General features: G+C 41.2%; 1 protein-coding gene across 20 annotated transcripts in view; it reads right to left on the bottom strand.

Moving 5' to 3' along the window:
• The window catches only part of SVIL (supervillin), a 483,923-nt gene that overhangs the window by 155,373 nt on the left and 305,799 nt on the right, over positions 1-22,751 (bottom strand). For 17 of the 20 annotated variants that reach the window (XM_033931470.1, XM_033931469.1, XM_033931472.1 and 14 more), the window contains 2 exons: positions 21,190-21,835; positions 608-688 (listed from right to left, as the gene is read on the bottom strand). In XM_033931470.1, coding sequence (XP_033787361.1) covers positions 608-688; positions 21,190-21,835 — 727 coding nt within the window. The remainder of the gene's footprint in view (positions 1-607; positions 689-21,189; positions 21,836-22,751) is intronic. The other 3 variants (XM_033931461.1, XM_033931474.1, XM_033931475.1) reach the window with 1 other exon arrangement.

Here is a 22,751-nt window from a genome sequence, read left to right as displayed (position 1 = left end):
GAGTGAAACAAAAAGAGGAAAACACTATTGAATATTCTTTTGCTGCAAGGTATGTTTTCCATTTCAAAGCGATCTGTTCATTAAAGATTTTTGGTAGTAATTTTCAGATGCACAATATGAATGCAAAGAGCGCTCCTTTGAATAATACACACTTCTAAAATGCAAGTCACTTATATCAGTCATGGATTTGCAACTAATAAGGCCACTTGCAAACAGGATACAATAAAATGCCATAATTACCAGTTGCCTTTTTTTCACATTTTACATTCCAAAGTTCAAAACGTACTGCATGCCTCAAAGAAAAGGGAATCAAGTGTACTTGACCGATTAAAGGATAAGATCAAAAGCCCTCTGGGAATCAAGAGTGCTATACAGTTGTAAAGAACAGTTAGCCACGGTTTTAGTTTGTTTCACAGAAACAAGTAACGGTTTGGTTAGTTGCAAATATAAATTAAAAGCATATGCTGAGGATTAGGTGGTGCTTTCGGAAGCCGTTTGCTCGAAGGACCCAAGTTTGGGCTGCACTAGGGTTAGAAAAGGGAAAGGTGGCACAGTGTTATGAGGGGGCAACAGGAATGATGTGATTATCAGCCGCAATCCAGGATACCTTGAGGGCCAGTTGATCATAGAAGGCGTGTCCCCATCTGAATCTTTCTGTAGAGACCACTCAGACTTTTGCCTCCCTGTGCTGTTATACAGAAGATAAAACTTCAACAAATGGTCTTTCCAAATGTCATCGAACATCAGTTCCATTCAAAACATAATGCATGTACCGAAGCGTTATTAGAAGACACATTTCACACAAAAAAACCCCAAATCATTTCCAATAAATAATTATTATTATATTCCTCCCAAAAAAATTGAATCTGCCCAGGAGGTGGACCATCTGGCCACACCAGAGGTAAATTTGACTGAATTTCTTGGAGATACACAGGATGTGATCCAGAGTCGGTCCACCCTGGTGATAACATGCATGAGCGAGATGGATAAGATGTTATTAATGAAACTTTACTTTAAAAACAGGTTAATGAAATTTTGTGGGGATTTAGTCAGGATTTTTCGGGATGTCTCTAGAACCACTCAATTGAGAAGGAAAGAATTTCTGAAGTTGAAGGATAGAGTTTTGGCCCTAGAGGCATCTTTTTACCTGAAATTTCCCTGTAAATGTTTGGTTAAATTACAAGATATTGAGTATGCCTTTTGGGAACCTGTACAGCTACAACAATTTTTAGTTGCGAGAGAACAGAAATGAGTTTGTCTCATCTGAGCTGAGAATATGAGGAGAATTAATTTAAAATAATATCCCATTTAGTAAGGAATGATTCAAGGTTCTTTAGTGTGAACTGAGAATTATTGTCCTTTAGTTTTCTTGAATTTATTTGATTAGAAATAGTAATATGTGCTCCCCATTAATGTGGGCTTAAAAGGAACTATGTATGTATGATTTGATTATGTATTGTTTGTGTGATTTTTCCTTTTTTTCCTTTGGAATTATTGGATATTGTAATGTATTCAAAATTATAAATTAAAAAAATTTTTTTAAAAAAAAACCCCAACTCACACTTTACAATAATCTTGTAAAATAGTGACCAACATTAGATTAAGGCTTTCAGGAAATCCCTCCTTCGCACTGAGCAAGTCATTATTTTATATGATTGCTCATATCTGATTAAAATGGTACAGAAAATTCAAGGTTATATTATGATGAAACATACCATACAACAGGGGCGTCCAACTTCATCCCTCGCCAGGTCAGGTCTTCAGGATTTCCCAGATGAATATGCATGAGATCTATTTGCGTACAATGGAAGCAGTGCATGCAAATAGATCTAATGCAAATTCATTGGGGAGATCCTGAAAACCTGACTAGATTGTGGCCCTCGAGGACCAACGTTGGACAAACCTGCTATACAAAGTCACAAGGAGGACACACACAACCGTATCAACAGTGCAAAGCTGGGACTAACCAATGTATCTGTCCATTCAAAATTCACCTGCTGCTGGTAAGCAGATGGGGTAACATAGAACTAATATATCCAAAACGGGAGAACAAGTCAACATTTCCAGGTTAATTTCAACACAAGTCTCTCACTCCCAGAATAATGTTTAATTTTTCATTTGGCTACTGATTTTAAGTGCTGTTAAAGTGTAAAATGTTTGTAAAATATGTTGCACTTAAAGATTTAAAAAAATACTATTTTTATTTTTATATTGAAATGTCAATTTAAAAAAATGATAAATTAAACATTATTCTGAGATTGAGAGACTTGTGTTGGAATACAGAACTGACAGAGGGACAGATGTCCAAATGTAGCAGGGACATGCGTCCATTTTCTGTAGGTCCAACGTATATGATGTGGGAGCCCTGTCTTCATCCCACCTACGCACTGCCTGCCCTCCCCCTGCAAGCATGTGCTATATCAGTTATGTGCGTATTTGCAGAAAAGCGCCAAGGCGCCCTACAATATTCCTAGCATTTATACATGTTTAACTGTGGGCTTCTGGGTAATAGAAATGCTCTTTATATGTTGAGGAAGGGACATCTGTCCCTCTGTCAGTTCTGTATTCCTGTCCTGTTCTTATTTTGTAATGAATAATAATGTGATTTAATGTAGAATGTACTCTTCTTTATTACAATGTGGAGGGCGTTTCCTGCCCGTAGATGGGGGGGGGAGGGGACTGGCCTTTTTTTTTGTGTGTGTGTGTGGGGGGGGGGGGGCGTAATTTTGCAGTTTGGTGTTAGGAAAACCTGCCTAACAATGGCAGCCCAATGGAGGGAGCTCACGGAACCTCTGAGGTAGGGTTACCAGATGGCTGGGAAAACATGGACATGTCCTCTTTTTAGAGGACTGTCCGGATGCCTGTAGGAATGTCCAAAACCCAGCAGTCTGTCTGGGTTTTGGAAGTCCCTGAGCTTAGGGCCTCACCTGGAGATCCTCTGCACATGCTCAGTCGTCAACGAGATGACATCATATGCAAGCGCATGCACGTGATTTAACTGCATTGCCATCCATGCATGCGCAGAGGCCCTCCAGACGTGGCCCCAAGCTTGGGGAGGTTTGTGTGGGAGCAGAACAGGGTGGCGCCAGGTGCCTTCATTTTTAAAGAGGAAAATTTGGCAACCCCACTCTGAGGAACAGCAAGAGGAGCTACTTCTCTGGATGACCAACTAGGCCTCAGAGAAGGAGGTAGTTTCTCTTCTAGGCCGAATAGATTTAAGGGAGAGAAATGAAGGTGTACAGAACCTAGGGAGGGTCTGAATGTAAAATAAGTAGAATTTTGGTTACTGAAAGCATAGAAGTTAATGCTACTCTTGCATGGTAGGTTTGCTACATATTTTTTTAAGTTAGGATTTTTTTCAGGTTTTGTATTATTTCTCTGGTAGTGGTTTTGAATTATTTTTCTGGTAATGGAAAGATTTATATTGCTATTTCTAGGATAGCATGAGAAACAGAATGAACACATATGTGTTGGTATGTTTGTCTACACAATTTTTTTGTATTGTTACTTCCATAGAGAAAATGTGCTTGTTATTGCATTACATTAGTGATTTTTATTCCGTCATTACCTTGTGGTTCAAGGCAGATCACAGATGAATTGTCAGGACATTTAGATGTACATAAGAAGTGGTCTGGATATTTCTAATTTGCAAAGGAATGAACCGTATTGCAGGTGATGTTTGAGGTAGATCTAGGTGTGTTAGTTTGGTTTTATGTATTTTTTGAATAGTAGAGTTTTGGTGTTTTTTTTGAAGGTTTTGTAGTCTTTGGTCAAAGTCAGTAGATTGGAGAGTTGGTGGTCTAGCCTTGCTGCTCGGGTGGCTAGGAGGTTGTCGTACAGCTTTTTCCGTTTCACATTTTTGGTTGGAGGGTGCATGAATGGTGCATGGGTTCTCCTGTGTCTGGTTGAGGTGGAATGATTTAGTCTGTTGTTCCAGTAGGTTGGGCTGTCTCCGTTTATAGCTTTGAATAGTAGGCAGTAGAAGTTGAAGAGTACTCTCGCTTGTATTGTGAGCCAGTGTGAGTTGCGGTATGCCTCTGTAATGTGGTCATATTTCTTCAGTGAGTAGATAAGTCTTAGGGCTGTGTTTTGTATTGTTTGTAGTTGCTTCATCATGGTTGTTGGGCAAGGGAAATATAATATGTTGCAGTAGTCCATTAGACTTAGGATTAGAGATTGTACCATGAGTTGGAACTGTTTCTTTTCGAAGAATTTTCGAACTTGTCTTAGGTTTCTCATGACTGCGAACAATTTTTTTATTGTTTTGTTGATTTGTGGCTGCATGGTGCATCTTCTATCTATCAGCACTCCCAGGAGTTTTAGAGTGGGTTGGATGGGGTATGAGATTGATTTTATTACTAGGTTTGTTGCAGTTGGTGTTTTGCTATTTTCAAGGAGGATGAAGTTTGTTTTGTCAGGATTTAGTGTCAGTTTGTGTTCTTTCATCCATGTTGCTACTGTATCAAGTATTTTGTGTATTATGTCTACCATGGAGGGCGCTGGTTGGTCGAAAGGAAGTAGAATTGTGATGTCGTCTGCATAGCTGTAGGGGGTAAGGCCTAGTTTGTCTAGGCAGGCGCTGAGAGCAGCAATGTATAGGTTGAAGAGTGTGGGAGATAGTGGTAATCCTTGGGGTACGCCGCAGGGATTTGACCATGGTTCTGATTTTTCCTTGTTTGTTTTAACTCTGTATGTTCTGGATTGTAGAAATCCTCTAAACCATGATAGTACCTTGCCAGTGATTCCTACTGAGTCAAGTATTTGCAGGAGGATGTCATGGTCTACCAGGTCAAAAGCTGCGGAGAGATCTAGTTTAATAATCAGCATTTTTTTGCCTCTGCTGAGATGTTGTCTAGTAGTGTCTATGAGTGATCCTAGCAAGGTCTCAGTGCTGTAGTTGGTTCTGAAGCCGGATGGAGTAAGTTGTGGTTTTCCAGGTATAAGGTTAAGATTCTAGCTACAAGGCCTTCCATTAGCTTGACATAAAGTGGTATTGAAGCTATGGGTCTATAGTTAGAGGGTTGATCTGTCAGTCCTTTGGGGTCTTTTAGGATCGAGGTGATGGCGATTTCACTGAGGTCTTGTGGGAAGAGGCCGTCTGTGAGTAAAGTTTGTATCCATTGCATAAGGAGGGTGAAAAATAGTGTACTGGAGTTTTTTAACAGGTGTGGTGGGCACTGATTGAAGTCACAGGCTGTGTGACTGTATTTATTATAGTTTGTTTAGGTCTGACCATTGTATAGGTGGGAAGTGGGACCAGGTTCTGTCTGCTGTGACTGATTCTTTCTCTGTGAGGGGTGTTGTGGTCTCCAAGGTGTGTAGGTGTTCCATTAAATGTGGACCTGATAGGTGTGATTTTGTTTTTGAAGAATGTCGCTAAGAGGGTGGCTGAGGGCAGGGGGTATCATTATTGGTTAGGTAGGGTTTGGTGTCTGTGAGTTCTTTTAGTAGTTGGAAGAGCTTTTTCATGTCTTGGGCTTCTTCTCCTATTTGCTTTGTATAATATGTCTTTCTTTTTTCTTTCAGTTTTTGTTTGTATTTTTGGTTTAGTTTTCTCCATGCTGTTTTTATGGAGTCTTGACTGTTTTTTCTCCATTTTCTTTCTAGTTGTCTGAATTGTCTTTTGAGCAGAAGTAGTTCGTTGTCGAACCATTTGTCTGATTTCCTATAGATTCTGGTTTTTGTTTGTTCTGGGGCTAGCTCATCTAGGGTTGTTGAGCTTAGAAGGCTCCATTGTGAAAGGGGGGGTGAGGGAGTTGTGCATGCAGTCAGGTATGAAGTGTGTCATGCATGCGAGCATTGACTGTCAGGTGTGTTCCTACTGAAAAAAGGTTGAGAACTACTGCTCTAGAGGCATATTTTAATTAAGTCCAGGGTAGAGAATGACCAAAATCAAACCTGCAGCTAAATTTGCTGTGTGGTTTTAGCTAAAGCCAAAACTGGCTGCTAGGGTCTGGACCCTGCATTGAACGAGGCCTCCACCCTGTGCACAGAGCAAGCTCCCATTCCCTCCCTTCCTCTCCTCACACGCACAGAACAAGCTCCCATTCCATTCCAAGCTACCCATAAGCCCCCACCACCACCCCCGAGCCTAACCTTCATCCCCTTGTGATCCAGTGGGTAGTCCGGGCAGGAGTGATCCTCAGTCACTCCTGCCTATGCTGGTTCCAATCCACTATAGATCACAGCAGACATTTTGACAGCATGAAAGAACATGAGCAGTAGCAACTGAGAATTACTCCTGCCCTGACCACTCACTAGATTACAAGGAGGGTAGGCATATGGATGGGTCTGGTAGGGAACATGTTCTTTGAGGGGTGGAGAGGGAGGGAGAGGGATTCTATTAGTCGGGGGAGGTGGGAGAGCTACAAGATCCAGTATAAAGTTTCAGTTTCAGTTCCAGCTGAAAATGCACCAGCATGTTCGACCTAAACCAAAATAAAGTGAAACATATTTGGGGACAGTTTTGGTGCCAAAGCCTGAACCGAAATTAGATGGACTCTAGTCCAGGACATAGTATCAATCTGGTACCTAATAAAAGATGAAATTTGGATGGTGTTTATTTCTAGGCAATGAACAGCCTTTTGGGGCATCTGCCTCACTTTTCATTTTTTTCTCAGTTTCTAAAAATACTTTAATGTACCCTTTGTGCAATCCTCAACCAACTGAAAGGCTATCTATCTATCTATAAACTACATAAAAAAGTGAAAAGTGAGGCAGATGCCCCAAAGTGCTGTTCATTGCCTAGAAATAAACACCATCCAAATATGATCTCATAACAAGTATCATATTATCAATGTCGGTAATTCTCTCACCAGTACGGACCACAAGGATTCCCCTCCATTACAGTGCTGAGATAAATTACTTTATCTTGCCACCTTTTATACACTCCAACTATTTCTATAAAACTTGGTACTGAAAAATATTAACATCCATATTACTATAGCTTTAACTAGTTAACAAGCCAACAAAACCCAAAATAGTTAGCTTAGTGGAATTAACAGAACAAGATAAAAACCAAACTCGTTCTTTAGTAATCTCATGCTGCTGTAATGACTACTGAAAAGACATCACAATGTCTTTTTTGGGTAGTGGGAAACAATGCAGCTGGATGTGCATTCATGAATTCTGGGAGACATAATGGCCTAGTGGTTGAAGCAGTGACCTAGGAACCTGGAAGCCAGCGCTCAAATTCTAATGCTGCCATGGTCTCTTCTTCTGACCATGGGCAAGTCACTACATCTCTCATTGCCCCAAGTACCCTGTTTGATTATAAGCTCTTAATACTTATCACTATCATACCATACTAACAACCTTTTCTGCAGATGTTGCAAACTTGGGACCCAACGTCCCTCCTACTGCAGGCTTCACGTTGTTCTAATTACTTAGAATGAAAGAACTACCCTATATACTTGAATATAAACTGATCTGAATATAAATCGAGGTGAACCCCCTCAAAAAGAAGGAAAAATAGGAGGAAAAAAGGAGGTTGACTCGAATATAAACCAAGATTAGAAATTTGGGTGATCCTGGTGAGAAAATCTACAAAGACTAGACATCCTTGCCATAAGATTTTTCAGTGGAATTTCTATCACAAACTAACAGTACTACTTCTACTTCCTTGGGAAGTCAGAGGGATGCTACCACCTGGCAGTCAACTTCCAGGCTGAGAGAGCCAGAACATTTAAGAGTGGAGTGCAGTGTTCTTCCCTGATCTTGAGCGATTATCATAAGAGGGAAATACCCAAGAGAGAGAGCCTAGCAACAATCACAGCATGAATATAAAAGATCAGTGAGGGGCCATTTTGCTGCAGAAATTTAATCAGTATGAATGGTTTCGAAGTGAACACTAGAGATACCCTTTCAATCTGATTTACTTTGTGCTCTCTTGAAAAATGACAGGGTGCTAAAGGAAATGGTCCTGTCAACAAGAAGAGGGAAAAGATGGAATAGAATCTTTTGTATATTTCAGAATGGATTGACTCAGAATTGTTTTATATTTCCATTCGTTAGGAAAGGGATGGTTAATAAGACCGAGAATATTATAATCCCTCTGTATCGCTCCATGATGCATCCTCACCTTGAGTATTGTGCACAGTTTTGGTCGTTGTATCTCAAAAAAAGATATAGTGGAATTAGGAAATGTTCAAAGAAGAGCGACCAAAATGATAAAAGGGGATGGACGCTCCTCAGCTTGGAAGGGAGACGGTTAAGGAGGGATATGATTGAGATCTACAAAATCCTGAGTGGTGTAAAACAGGTAAGAGTGAATTGATTTTTCACTCTTTCCAAAAGTACAAAAACCAGGGGACACTCAACGAAATTACATGGGGATATTTTTAAAACAAATAGGAGGAAATATTTTTTTACTCAAAGAATAGTTAAGCTCTGGAACTTGTTGCCAGTGGAGGTGGTTACAGCGGTTAACATAGCTAGGTAAAAGAAAGGTTTGAACAAGTTCCTGGAGGAAGAGTCCATAGTCTGCTATTGAGACAGACATGGGAGAAGCCACTGTTTGCTCTGGATCATAATATTTGCATGGAATGTTGCTACTATTTGGATTTTTGCCAGGTACCGTTAGATGGACCATTGGTCTAACCTAGTATGGCTGTACTTATGTTTTATATATATATATATATATATATATATATATATATATATATAAAAAACATATATACATATATACATATATATACATATATATATATATATATATATATATAAAACATAAGTACAGCCATATAAAAAAGTGAAAAGTGAGGCCCAAAGTGCTGTTCATTGCCTAGAAATACCATCCAAATATGATCTCATAACAAGTATCATATTATCAATGTCGGTAATTCTCTCACCAGTACGGACCACAAGGATTCCCTTCCATTACAGTGCTGAGATAAATTACTTTATCATGCCACCTTTTATACACTCCAACTATTTCTAGAAAACTTGTATAAAAATAACCTTTCCATCAATAAATTAAAAACAAGTAACGTTGAAATCATCTTACAGACAACATAACAGTATGAAATAATAAAAAAATATTTAGAAGGAACACACACAGCTGACAGATTCTGATGTTTAGATCTGGTTTGGTAAAAATGTACAGTGCTCCCCCGGTCATTTGTGGTTGGCAATTCGCGGTCCCAGTCATTTGTGGTATTTTCCAACTGCGAATGACCGGCGAGTAAAGGAAATCACTCGCGGTATGCTCCGACCGCCTCTTCCTGCACTAAAGTCGGGCCTCACCAATCAGGAGCTGCGTGTCAAAGCAGCTCCTGATTGGTGAGGCCAGACTTTAGTGCAGGAAGAGGTGGTCGGAGCATACCGCAAGTGATTTCCTTCACTCGCCGGCGCTCCGGCTGCTCTCTCCTGCTCTCCGGCTGCTCTCTCCTGTCTCTCCTGCTAAAAACCGTATTTGCGGTTTTTCAAGATTCATGGGGGTTCCTGGAATGGAACCCCCGCGAATATCGGGGGAGTACTGTACACTCAAATATGATCAAAAGTCCCGGACAACACTAATGGTTTGTTACTTGGATTGCATATTTTGTTTACCAACTAACATATATTATGTAATCTCTATGCTGCAATTTAGTTGAAGAAACATTATTTTGGCTTCTTTGATATATTGTAAACACAAAAACGCAGTAAAAAAAAAAAAAGTTGAAGCTACCATGCATTCATTGTGAAAACAAATGCACGGTAGCTGCAAAGACTGTGATTACGTGCCAGATTCTGTAACAGCGCCATGATCGGCAGCTGCTTCACAAAGCGGCGCTGATCGCATGTCAATCACGCAATGTCACTATTTGCAGAATCGCAGCTTAAGTTTAACATAGGCACCGGTAATGTAGGACAGGGTTTTAAAGGCCTAAATTACAAGAGCCTATGTTACACGTGAATCTCATCTACAGAGGTGCTCAATGGTGCCTAAGGTCACATTTGGCCAAAATCATGCCTAGTGTGACCTTAAGCGCTGCTATGAGCCTCTGTAGACGCGGTTCTGGCACTCTTTTGGTAGGCATCTGCATGCACCTACATATATTTTTTAACAAGTATTTAATTAGGTTTAAATGATACAGCCAATTATTGCACCAATTAAAACCAAATAAATTAAGTTAGGCAGCAATATGGCACCAACCACCATCTAACTTACAGCGTCACTTCAAGAATTTGAATCTGTGTTTGGGACATACCCAACATCTTCCTAGAGAGTTAGTTTGGAGAGAATGCTTGATCTTGACGTATTGCAGATAAAGTGGGTGCACTAATACCCCCTATTAAGTAATCTGTGTTATCTACCCCAGTACGTTACCTTGTACTGGGAGGTACAGTCCCTGCCAGTTTCCTACCCTATTCCATGCTAAAAAAAAAGCCAATAAAGCAAGCAATATACTAGGAATTGTTTTAAAAAAGGGATGTTTAACAAAACTAAGAATGTTATAATGCTTCTGTATCGCTCCATTGTGTGACCTCACCTGGAGTACTGCATTCAATTTTGGTCGCCTTATCTCAAAAAAGCGGAATTTGAAAAGGTTCAAAGAACAACAACTAAGATGATAAAGCGGATGGAATGCCTCTCATATGAGGAAAGACTAAAGAGGTTAGGGCTCTTCAGCTTGGAAAAGAGACAGCTGAGGGGAGATATGATTGAAGTCTACAAAATCCTGAGTAGTAGAATGGGTACAAGTGGATCAATTTTTTACTCCCTCAAAAATTACAAAGACTAGGCAACCCTCGAAGTTACAGGGAAATACCTTTAAAACCAATGGGAGGAAATATTTTTTCACTCAGAGAACAGTTAAGCTCTGGAATGCGTTGTCAGAGGATGTGGTAAAAGCAGTTAATGTAGCTGATTTTAAGTAATACAACAACATACCAACCATAATGAACAAGACAAAAAGCAGAAACAGTCAGGTCATTCGCGTTTTCCTTCACGAAGACCCACAGAAACCAACCCCCCCATACCACCAGAATCCCCACCCCCACCCCACCCCACCCCACACACACCAGTGTCAAAAGTTCAATAAAGAACTACGAGCTCTAGGGGACAAGCCCTCCCAAGATGGGAAATTCTTAATCTCAACAACGTTGATGACAACTACTTTATGAAGAAAATTGAATTATAGAGAGAGCATATAGAAACATAGAAACATAGAATATGACGGCTGAAAAGGGCCGTCGGCCCAACGCGTCTGCCCACTCAAAAGAACCCCTCTCCCTTAAAAGAACACTCCCCTAAGCAATTCCCCGAAGTGAACCCACATGTTTATCCCATCGCTTCTTGAAGTCAAGCACATTGCTGGCCTCAACTATCTGACGTGGAAGGCCATTCCAACAATCAACCACCCTTTCGGTGAAGAAGTACTTCCTGATGTCACCATGAAATCTCCCACCCTTGAGTTTGAACTGATGCCCTCTTGTTGCCATGGGACCCGTAAGAAAAAGGATATCTTCCTCCATCTTGATACAGCCTGTAAGATATTTGAACATCTCTATCATGTCTCCCCTCTCTCTGCGTTCTTCGAGAGAATATAGCCTGCTTAGACGCTCTTCATATGGGAGATCCTTGAGTCCTGAGACCACCTTGGTGGCCATTTGCTGGACCGATTCCATTCTCTTCACGTCTTTTTGATAATGTGGCCTCCAAAACTGAACACAGTACTCCAGATGAGGTCTCACCATGGACCTGTACAATGGCATTATGACTTCAGGCTTTCGGCTGACAAAACTTCTTCGGATGCAACCCAGCATTCGTCTAGCCTTGGCCGAAGCATAGGTAGTATCAGTATTCTATTCTTATCAACGTTAAACATCAAAAAAATGGTTATAGTCCATATGTAAACCACTATTTCATTCAAAATATAAATTGACACATTTGAGTATAAACCCAAAATAAACCCCGCCTTGGAGAAAACCTAAAAATTCTTCATAGAGTTCACCACCACAACTAGTAACTAAATAGCAAACATGAGGTAGAAGCATCAGACTTTTGACTGTAAAGGGATCGTGAGGCCTCTTATAGCTCCTGCTAATGCAGTACCCACTTCACCGATCCTCATAGCTATCTGGGTTTTTGCCAGGTACTAGTGACCTGGATTGGCCACAGTGAGGACATGCTACAGGGTTAGATGGACCATTGGTCTGACCCAGTAAGGCTATTCTTATGTTCTTAATGAACTTGGCAAATTAATTACCGATTACCAGTAGCACATGCTACATGCCAAGTGTCAAACTTGCATTGTAAGGGCCTGATACTCTATATAGTACCCAAAAATTCAGCACAGACTAAGATGGCACTTAACGCTGTTCTATAAAAGCAGTAAGCCATATATAGAATTGCACTTAGCAGCCATGTACATCAACATTTAGACACACCCATTTAGATCAAGGAAAACCAGGCTTAAATACCTATGCCTAAGTTGTGCATGGATCGGGCATATTTTATACCAGTATGCTTAAGAAATGCTCACTATCCATTCATGCTCCTCCCCTGGCCACACCCCCTCTTGAGATTTATGTACTAGAACTGACGCACACCACATTATAGAATGTGCCAAGCTGTACACATAATTTCTAATTAGTTTCAATTAGCAGAAATTATGAGGTGTTAATTGACAATTATCAGCACCAATTGGTCTTGTAAAACACTTAAGTTGTGCAATGTATACAGAATTTGGGAGTAAGTGTTAGCATGGCATGTGCTAAGTTAGTACGTGCTATTCACTAGCTAAATGCCTAAGGCACTTTAGTTAAAGGTCCCCATTGTTTAACTGGAATGCAGTGTTTTTACCTAAAAAATGCTACAGGTGTGTGTAAATTGCATGCTATTGAAATATGAACATATATGAACATTTACTTTGTCTCATAGATGCTGACGCTGTACATCTCATCCTCCAAGTCCAAATCTGTGGTCATTGAGTAGCAGAAATATGCTGCTTTATCTCAATGCTCCAAATATCTTTTAAACTTGTACCACTTGGCAGCCTGGTGCCCTTGGAAATCTGCCTGGCCCGGCAAGCTATACTGATTTTGTAAGTTGCGCCAATCAGGGAACCCTTTCTGAATGGCCTGTTTCAACTGCAACCATTTATAAGCTTGAGACTTTGATTTGCCAAATGATTATTGCAGTTGTAATAAATTTAGCATTTTCCCATTTGAGATCACGTCATCTAAAGCAGTGATTCCCAACCCTGTCCTGGAGGAACACCAGGCCAATCGGGTTTTCAGGCTAGCCCTAATGAATATGCATGAGAGAGATTTGCATATGATGGAAGTGATAGGCATGCAAATTTGCTTCATGCATATTCATTAGGGCTAGCCTGAAAACCCAATTGGCCTGGTGTTCCTCCAGGACAGGGTTGGAAACCACTGATCTAAAGTACGTATGCCTGCCTGCAGCCAATGTTTCCAGAGGATTTTAGACTCGCCGATTTGTATCTTGGAGTTTAACCATAGAGATTGACACACGGATTGCTGTTTTGGAGTAGATGTTAAATTATTAATAAACTGTAATGTCTTCCAGGTATACAGAAGAATACTTGTTTTTTTTTTGTTGTATAGAAGTTTTTGGACCCCTGTTCGTTTGCAAAAGCTAGATAGTTCAAAGTCCAATAGATGCTGGCATTGTCATCTTGAAATAGGAACACTGGATCATCTGTTGTTCTATTGTCGCTTGATACTCAATTTTTGGAAGTCTATATGGGGGAAAAATCAACATGATATTGGAAGCTGCAATTCCATTGTTCTATGACATGGTGTTATTTGGAACTGTATTAACACCTAAGAGTCCAATTCATGCAAGCAAAAAGGTTATTTCTCATTGTGACAGGAGTTGCCATGCAGCTAATTACAAAAAAATTGTAAAAACTGGGACAGACTACATCATGTCTTTTGGTGGGAAACCCTGTGCCAATTTTATAAATATGAGCGAATGAACTCGGAACAATTGGGGCACTATAAAAAATTTAATGAGACTTGGGGTCCATTAGCAAAATTTGTAAAAACTGATCAATAGTATAAACCTTTAATTTCAGAATGAGTTTCACACACATCCAGGGAGGGTGGGAGGGAGGGAAAGGGGTGTGCGATATGTACTTATATTGTTATTTGTTAGATATAAGTGCTGTTTACTGTACCAACTGTTTGTATATTTTATTGCACTTTCTGTCTATTAGGTGGGGTTATAAGTTTAAAAAAATAAATGAATATATGCTCCCAAAGTAGATTTTGCGACGCCATTTGGGGTCATGAACTATAGTGCTCATAGTGGTGGTTTAGAACATTCTTCTATTAGATATGTAATCTGTTTTGCAAATTCCATGGTCCTTTCTGCCACCAATTATAACCTTCCTGTTTCCAGAGAGATCAAAATCAGAGGTCCAAGAAGGAACATGTTATGACAGGGGGCTAAGGGGGGGAGGGGGGAGTGTTAGCGCTGGTCAGGCTGCATGTACTTTGCATAGAAAATGAACTGCAGACGTCTCAAAATTTGGCAGCAGGTCATCTTTTATTCCACTGTACATGGAAATTGTATTAAAAGAGGCCTTTCAAGAAATTCCTCAACAGCAGGAGAGTAAGAGCCACTTCCCTCACCAGCTCTCTAGAAAACAAAATAGCTTTCTCCGCTACACTAGACACCTTGAACAATTGCAACAGGTGTTTCCAGAGTCTTGTTTAATATGAATTCTATAGTATAAAAACAAAACAAAAACACTTTCATTATATGAAGAAATATGGAAAGAAGAGTTTAGTGATTCCTTTTTACTGGACAACTTAATGTTTCTGTGACAAGCTTTTGAGAGTTATCCTCTCATCAGTCAATTAAGGAACAGTGCATTTATTTATTTATTTTTTACAGAGGTTTATGAATTGCCTCTATGAAAAGATTCACCTAAGACAGTGAGTTCACTGGGTAAAACAGTATATATAAACCAGCTTTGTTTTAAAATTTGAAAAGGTATTTGGGGGATATACTGTAGATGCTCTATGGGCTTATGAGTTATGACAACTTAAATTTTTAGATTTCTTTGGTATATTCGAGATAAAAAAAAAAAAATGATAGAGCTAGGTTAGGAGTTTTAGGTGAACTTCCAAGCCTTGCAAACCCACTCCCCAATACTATGACTCCCAGGCAGCTTTTTTCTCTATGATAAGGAGAGCTCGGTGATTGGATCACATAGGAGCAAACTTTTGAAAATGATGGGGGATGCTCAACTCATAAGTTTCCCCTTACCCAGCAAAAAAAAAGGAAAAACAAAATACACCTGGTAGTGAATGGCATAAGCAGCGGAATGCTTTTTTGTTTGGGAGGCCCCAAAGCTCCGGCCTAGACCCTCCCAAGCTCCTCCTCAGACCTTACTCCCATAATAATAATACTAATTGTAAACACCATTTCTTCCATTCATTTTTCATATACACACAATATAATCTTATTAATAATACACAATGGTAACCACAAAATTAAACTACACAAAGTGCATTCGTTTTCCCATCCCCACCACTGCACAGCATTTCTTCCTCTCTCCTTCATTCCCATGTGCAACGTCTTCTTCTCTCTCACTGTCCACCATCTCTCACTCTCATTCCCTCCCTTGCTGCAAAGGGAGTGGGGAAAGAGAGAGAGGGATCCAGTGTGCCTCTCTTCCACCCCTATTGCCACATCCAATATTTCTTCCTCTCTTATTCCCCGGACTGGTGTGCAGCATCTTTTGCCCCTGCCCACCAGCCCCATGTCCAACATTTCTGCTTCTAACACCCCTCTCCAGCTCCATGCCACATCTCTTCCAACATTCCCTCCATCAACATGTCCAACATTCCTCCCTCTTGCATCCATTTCCATCTGTCCCATTGTTTCCTCTCCACCACCACATCCAACATTTCTCCCTCTTATCTCTCTCTACCTCACTCCTCTCCCATCACCATGTCCAATAATTCTCCTCTTTCTTCCTTTCCCCATGTACACCATCTCTTTCCCTCTCACTCGCACCCATGCTCAACAATTCTCCCTTTCTATGCTCTCCCCTACCTCAGCATCTTTCCCCCATCCTTCCATCCTATGTCCCAAGATCATGCCCCCTCCCTCCCTTCTGTGTCTCAAGTTAGTGCTTCCTCTCTCCTTTCCAGCCTTTGTCCCAAAGTTTGTGCTTTCTCTCTTGCTTCTGTGTCCTAACATGTCCCCTCTCTCCATTCTGTGTCCCAAATTCATGCACCCCTCCCTCATTTGTCCCAAGTTCACACTTCCTGCTTTCCTTGTTTCAATGTGTCCCTTCATCCTGTGTCCCAACATGCCCCTCCCTCCTGTGACCCAATGCACCTCTCTTCCTCCCTTCCTTCTGTGTCCCAAGTTCATGCCCCCTCCCAAGAGTGTGTACCTGTGGCCTGGCTGGCTCTAAAACATCCAAGTAGGTCTCCTCCTCTTTCTTTCCAGATGCAATTCTTTCTTCACAAAGCCACAGGCAGCAACAGCAGAGTATGGCCAAAGGTCCTGGTGTGCTCCCAAGTATGATATCTCTCATCTCTCCTGGTCCCCAGTCCATATCCCCTCTGCCTTTTCCTAGCCATGTCTTCTTTAACCTTTTCTGCTTTCCCCGAGTTGTCCATCTCTCCCTCCCCCTTCTGTCCCACTTGTACCCATTCTACTCCACTCAGGATTTTGTAGACTTCAATCATATCTCCCCTCAGCCATCTCTTTTCTAAACTGAAGAGCCCTAACCTTTTTAGTCTTTCCACATATGAGAGGCATTCCATCCCCTTTATCATCTTGGTCTCTCTTCTTTGAACCCTTTCTAGCGCCACTATATCTTTCTTGAGATAAGGAGATCAGATTTGAATGCAATATTCCTTATGATATTGGACCATGGAGTGATACCATCCCTTTTTTTAATAATTACTAGCATCCTGTTTACTTTTTTGGCCACCGCCACACATTGGGCGGGAGGTTTTATCGCATTTTCTACGTTCTCAAGTTGGCTCGGCATTCAGCAAATCAGCACTTAGTGCAGTATTCCACCAATGACGGCCTTTGCCTGCCCTCTCCCCACAGCCATGCAGGAGGAGACTGGCAGTGTGTGAACTGGACAGTCAAGTACAGGGTGAGCACACACTCTCACACCAGGAAGGAAACTGCAGAGAGAAGTTGTGTATCGTATTTACACTGAAGAGACTGCAATCCCCAGAAGGTAAGTGAAGTGATATAGAGAGCCCAAGTAGAAAGGTTTCACTTTTTTTCACTTGCAGCGAATATGCCAAGGTTTTTTTTAAAGTTACCTCAGTTGATATCCTCAACACCATTAAAAAGTTATAAAGGAGAAAAAGACATGTTGACTTGCTCTCTTTGGCTGTTCTCCAAGCATACTCTTAGATGGCTTCAGGTTCTTGTTCAACTCACACTATTTCTATTTTCTCCATTTCCATTTATAATTGAAACGGCTGCCTCAGGATGTGCAGATTCTCAGCCGCTCGATTCTCCTCTGCTCCTCTGATAAGATGGTGCCCAAGATAGTCCATTAGTAAATACTGTGTGGCCCTCAAGGACCAAGGTGAGGCCGCATTGGAGCAGAGGAGAATCAAGCGGCTGGGAGTCTGCACGTCCTGAGGCAGCCGTTTCTGGCGAAACGCTGGGCACTGCACTGATGTGATATTTACTCCATATACCTACTTCAGCGGGGGATAAGTATATTTTTTTCTTTATGCGTGCTAGAACTAAGATAACATTGATTTTATAGCGTTATAGCATAAATCTTTGTGTCTCTCCGTGCATTGCTTAAGGCTTAGACAATCCTTAATGTGAAAGGTTTTTTATGCCGACGAGGAGATTAATTATATAGGTAATTTTCCTACACTTTGGTCTACTCAAGGTGGTGTGGGTGGGGCTCCGAGGCTTTTTCCCTTTGCATAAGGTCTTTAATATGTCTATTTAGGCTTTGCATGGACAGGGATTGTGGCACTCTTCCTTTTTTGTCCTCCATTCCAGAGAGTGTGTTATTGGGTGGAAGGGTGTTGTAGTTAATATAGGTAAAATTGTCATGACAATAAAGTTATCTGAATCTGCTGGGCTTGCAGTGGCATAGTAAGGGGCGGTGGCACCCCCTGCGCGCTCCTCTCCATGTCCCCGCTCCTTCCCATCTCCACTCCACTCTCATGCTCTCCCTTCAATCCTCCCCGTCCCTTTAAATGTTTGCCAGCATGGGTGGCTTCTCCAGCATGCTCCTCGTGCCATCGTTGGATTTCCCTCTGATGTCACTTCCTGGCTCCATGACCCGGAAGTAATTCAGGGGGGGAACCAGGCTGGCGCGAGCAACAGGCAGGAGAAGCTGCTCGTGCTAGTGAAGATCTACAGAAATATGGGGCGGAGGGTAGGGATGGCATGGTGCGGTGGGGCAGAGAGATGCCGGTGCCCCACAGAGCCTGGGGCAGTCCGCCCCCCCCACACCCCCGATTTATGCCACTGTGCACTTGCTTTCCCTATTGGACAGGCTACAGAGGGAGGCAGGAGCAGTACCTTGGACACAGAACCACTTCCTTCCTGCCCCAGATCTCTAGACTTACAGGGAAAAATATGGGGTGCTCAGGCACCCACTGAGCTGGTATCTACGGGCTGGATGGAGGTTAGAGTAGGGTTACCAGTCGTCCGGATTTACCCAGACATGTCCTCTTTTTTTTGAAGAGGATTGTATGGGCGTCTGGATGGCTTTTCAAAACCTGGCACTTTATCCGGCTTTTGAAAAGCTGTTGAGATCGGGGGGCTGTCTCGAGTGCGGATGTGGCGTGTTGATATCACATGCCTGCACGCAAACATGCAACATCATCACGCCGCATGTGCGCAAGTGCAGATGCACTTCAGACTCAGCCCGAAGAGACGAGGTTTGCGCGGGGATGGGGTGGGGAGACAGAATGGGACGGGCTGGGGGCAGAATGGGGTAAAACAGGGCGGGGCCACGTGTCCTCCTTTTCTAGACACAAAATCTAGTAATCCTAGGTCAGAGGATAATTTTATAAAATGGTGCCTAAGAGCGTAAGAAGGTGTTATTTTATTTTGTAAAGTAGACACCTACTTCTCTTTATAAAACACTAGGATAAGTAGCTTAAAGGCAGATTTTTGAAAGGAGGCACAAATTGGAATTGGGACTTCTAGGTCAGGTCATGGTAATTCCTACTAGTATTTTGGAAAAGTTTTTACCAGCATAGTGTCGAGTCTTTTGTGAAATCCCTGCAGGAATGGAAACGTACATGCTGGCTTTATGCAAAAGCCCTCTTTTTTTTTTTTTTTTGCAATTGTCAATGTCTTACAATATCAACAGGGTCAACATGGTGTGTGTGTCATTTAAAAAAAAAAAATTATATATATATATATATATCTTGTTTCACCAAGCTGTCAAAGAGCCCAGTATTGCGTTTTCTTGTGTTTTTTGGGGTGGGTGGGAACACAACCTACTAATAATACCTGAACTACAGCACTATACAAAATGAACACTCCTTTCTAGAACAGATCAGATGTCCTCGGGAACAGGCATAAATCCCAATGTTGATCTGGGAAAGGAGGGGGGTGGGGTGGGCAGACAAATATGCATTCCCCCTCTGAAATGGGGAATATGCAACAATTATGTATTCATAGTTTGTATCTGCATATTCCTGCTTTCTAAAAATCAGTATTTAGATGCACATACAATATACATTCTTAAATGCTGGTTTATGCCTACCCAAAAGTGAATAGGGTTTCCCCCCACTCAAATCCTGCCATAATGCTTACTTAAAACTGCAGGCTCCGATACTTACAAGAGCTCGAGAACAGGTATAAATGTGCCAACATTTGTCAAGGGCATGTGCAAATTATTGTATTTCAGAATCGACATGTGCACTCACTCTGCCTGTGCCCTGCCACGATTGTGTCCCTAGTATCATCTACTAGCAAAGTACACAACATTATATGGACAGGTGTATTTTTCCACAAGCTGGTGTTTTTTTTTAGGAAATTTATATGCATATGCGATCACAGACACATGTACATGACTAAAATACCTTCAAAGAAAGCATATACATTACTGCTTTATGTACATAGCTACTTATACAATTACCCTCAGTATTAAATTTTTATGACTTTTGTCATCTTACAACCACATTGCATGGTCCTTTTCTACTAGGTGGGGCTATAAAACAAATCAGTTATATGATTGATATCTTACTCTTTCAGCTTCCCCTCCTGCTTCATCAACCCTCAATCTCTCCTACAACAGCATTAAGTCCTTTGTAACCTTGAATGGCTTCTACTCTTGCATATGAAGCCATGAGTTGCTTCCCCTCCCCCCCAATATATAAGCCTGGATTTGGTCAGATCTGTCAGCCTGGCACTGGCCAGGAGACTCTAGTTGCTTGGCTAGCTGGCACCTCAAGTCTTTGATTCTAAACTGTTATGTTTAAGCTAAGCCTGCCAAAGCTGGATAGTTTACTTTTCTTAAACTAACTTATTAAAATGTTATTCTAGCATCAGAAACATTTTTTCCAATTGTAATGTATTTTTCTGCCAAGTAGTATATCTGCTACCTAGACAGATTCCCAGGCCTTGAGCCAAGGAAGACAAGAAGAACTCCTGAAGAATACACTGGAGTGTCCAGGATGAGGATTGTTTTCAGTCATACCACTATTAAATTCTCATGAGTGGCATATAGATATATAGTCTGTTATTCCTGTTGTGTGCTTAGATGTAGACAGCGAACCTTTGCTGAAAATGCAAAATCTTTATGGACAGAAAATCCTCAGACTGTGGTTTTCCTAACAGACATATGGAGAAGAGTTTAAATTTAGCTTCCAAAGATGAAATACTAACCTGAGGTTTCCATCAATCTCTCATCTCTTTCAAGTGGCACACAACTAAATAATAAAATGGATGGTCTCCAGTAATAATTCTCTTTTTAGTAGCATTCCTTCCAAAATACATTGGGTAATAAGTACTGTGCATGAATACAGCATAGCTTCTAAAAGCCTGTTTCAACTAAAAGTCTAGTGCAAAGATATCACTTATAGCCTATTTGTTGGCCTTTGCATCTACGCACCTAAGCGGACTAAGATAGCAACCACGTAACTTAATCCATATGCAGATCTGGCTACATCTCCCATAGCTTGCTTATGATTACTGGAAAATATTAAGGAGCTTCTTTCAATTATCATCAATTACAGAATATAATATGTAAAGCTTACCCTTGTCTGATGTCACTGTGATCGCTGTGCACGTAACTTGGTGAAGGTTGCTTTGGTGGCGTAAGTGAAGCCCTGCGAGGCTGCTTTGGTGATCTTGGCACTTCATCAGCGGAAGGCTCTTGCCCACCTATAGACATGGGTGGAATGTCTTGGGCCTGTCCTCCAGCACTGAGCTCATGCGCTCTCTTATTGTTTTCCAGGTTCTGCAATACCTCCATCTCTTGCAAGTGGTCATTTACATGAAATCCATATTGCTTGGAGTCGTAGGACAGTGTGCTCTTTGGTTCCTTCCTCTCAGTCCTCAAAGAGAGGAGGTAGCTGAAATCTTTGCTTTCATCCTCTTTTTTGTCATGTTTTACTCCCAGCTTTTCAGAAGCATTACTATCCTTCCTTGGCCGTGTATATTTGGATAAATATTCAGAATCGACATCAGAGTCAAAAGCAATTCCATACTTTTCTGCAAGTTGACGTCGTCTTTCTGCTTTGTATCTAGCTATTCTTTCTGCTTTTGACTCGAATTCCTGAGTATCCATAGCACCAGTAGCATAAGACAGCTCTGTGTGACCTGTAGGCTCTGCTCTATTCTGTGATCTCTGCTGAGCTTCTATGGATGAATCGGATATCTCCTCCTCTTCATTTGATCGTCCTACAACAAGAGATTCATGCTGAGAAGAATAATTCTACACAAAACACTTTTATGTTTACTGGTAAGGTCAATATTCAATAACTGAAGACACATTTTGAATAGAAAGAACAAATAGAAACGTGCCAGCAAGTTCTGAAACAGACTTGATTGTCTGGTATGACATCATATAGCAGAGTTTGGTAGTATTTTACAAGAAAACCCAGGGCATGACAACATTTCGCATGGACCAAGAAGGAAAATGAAAACAGATGAGCTCAAACAAAGCCTGTATTTGTAAGTTTGGGTCAGTCTGTAAAGCTTATAGTCAACAAACAAGGAAAGAAAACCCCAAAAGGTTCCACAGTAAGTTGGTAAATCCAAGAAGCAAAAGAACTGTGGATAAGATATTCCTGAAGCAATCTTTTATTAAGTTAATCGACTGTAACAATATATTGTTCACAAAGCAGAATCCAATGTAAGGTGGTATGGACCCAACACAGTCCGTGTTCAGGCTAGACCCCCTTCCTCAGTTAAATGGATATGGATAATATAGAACCAACCAGTCTGAAATCAATGCAGGAAAAGTTCCTCAAAAGATTGCTAGCACTTCTGAGGAACTTTTCCTGGTTTATTTTGGACCAGTTGGTTCTATATTTAGAGATTATCCACATCCATTTACCCACTTGGACCCCTGTAAAACTCATAGGAAATAAAAAATGCTTCTCCACATGCAACTCTCCAAGAAAAGGACAGCAAATAGGCAGATATCTGCCCTAGACAGGACTTTGAATATTATCATCAAAAGTGTAGAAGGGATTTCCTGGGAGCTATAGCGAAAGATATAAGGCCACTGTTTATAGTCTAAGTACCAAGAGAACCATTTAGATTAGCTGCATGATGGGATAGCATCAGAATATACTGTAGCGTTACTAAGCAT

The sequence above is a fragment of the Geotrypetes seraphini genome, chromosome 2 (assembly GCF_902459505.1).
Source record: "Geotrypetes seraphini chromosome 2, aGeoSer1.1, whole genome shotgun sequence".
NCBI lineage: Eukaryota > Metazoa > Chordata > Amphibia > Gymnophiona > Dermophiidae > Geotrypetes > Geotrypetes seraphini.
This window is presented reverse-complemented; position numbering and strand designations above follow the sequence as displayed.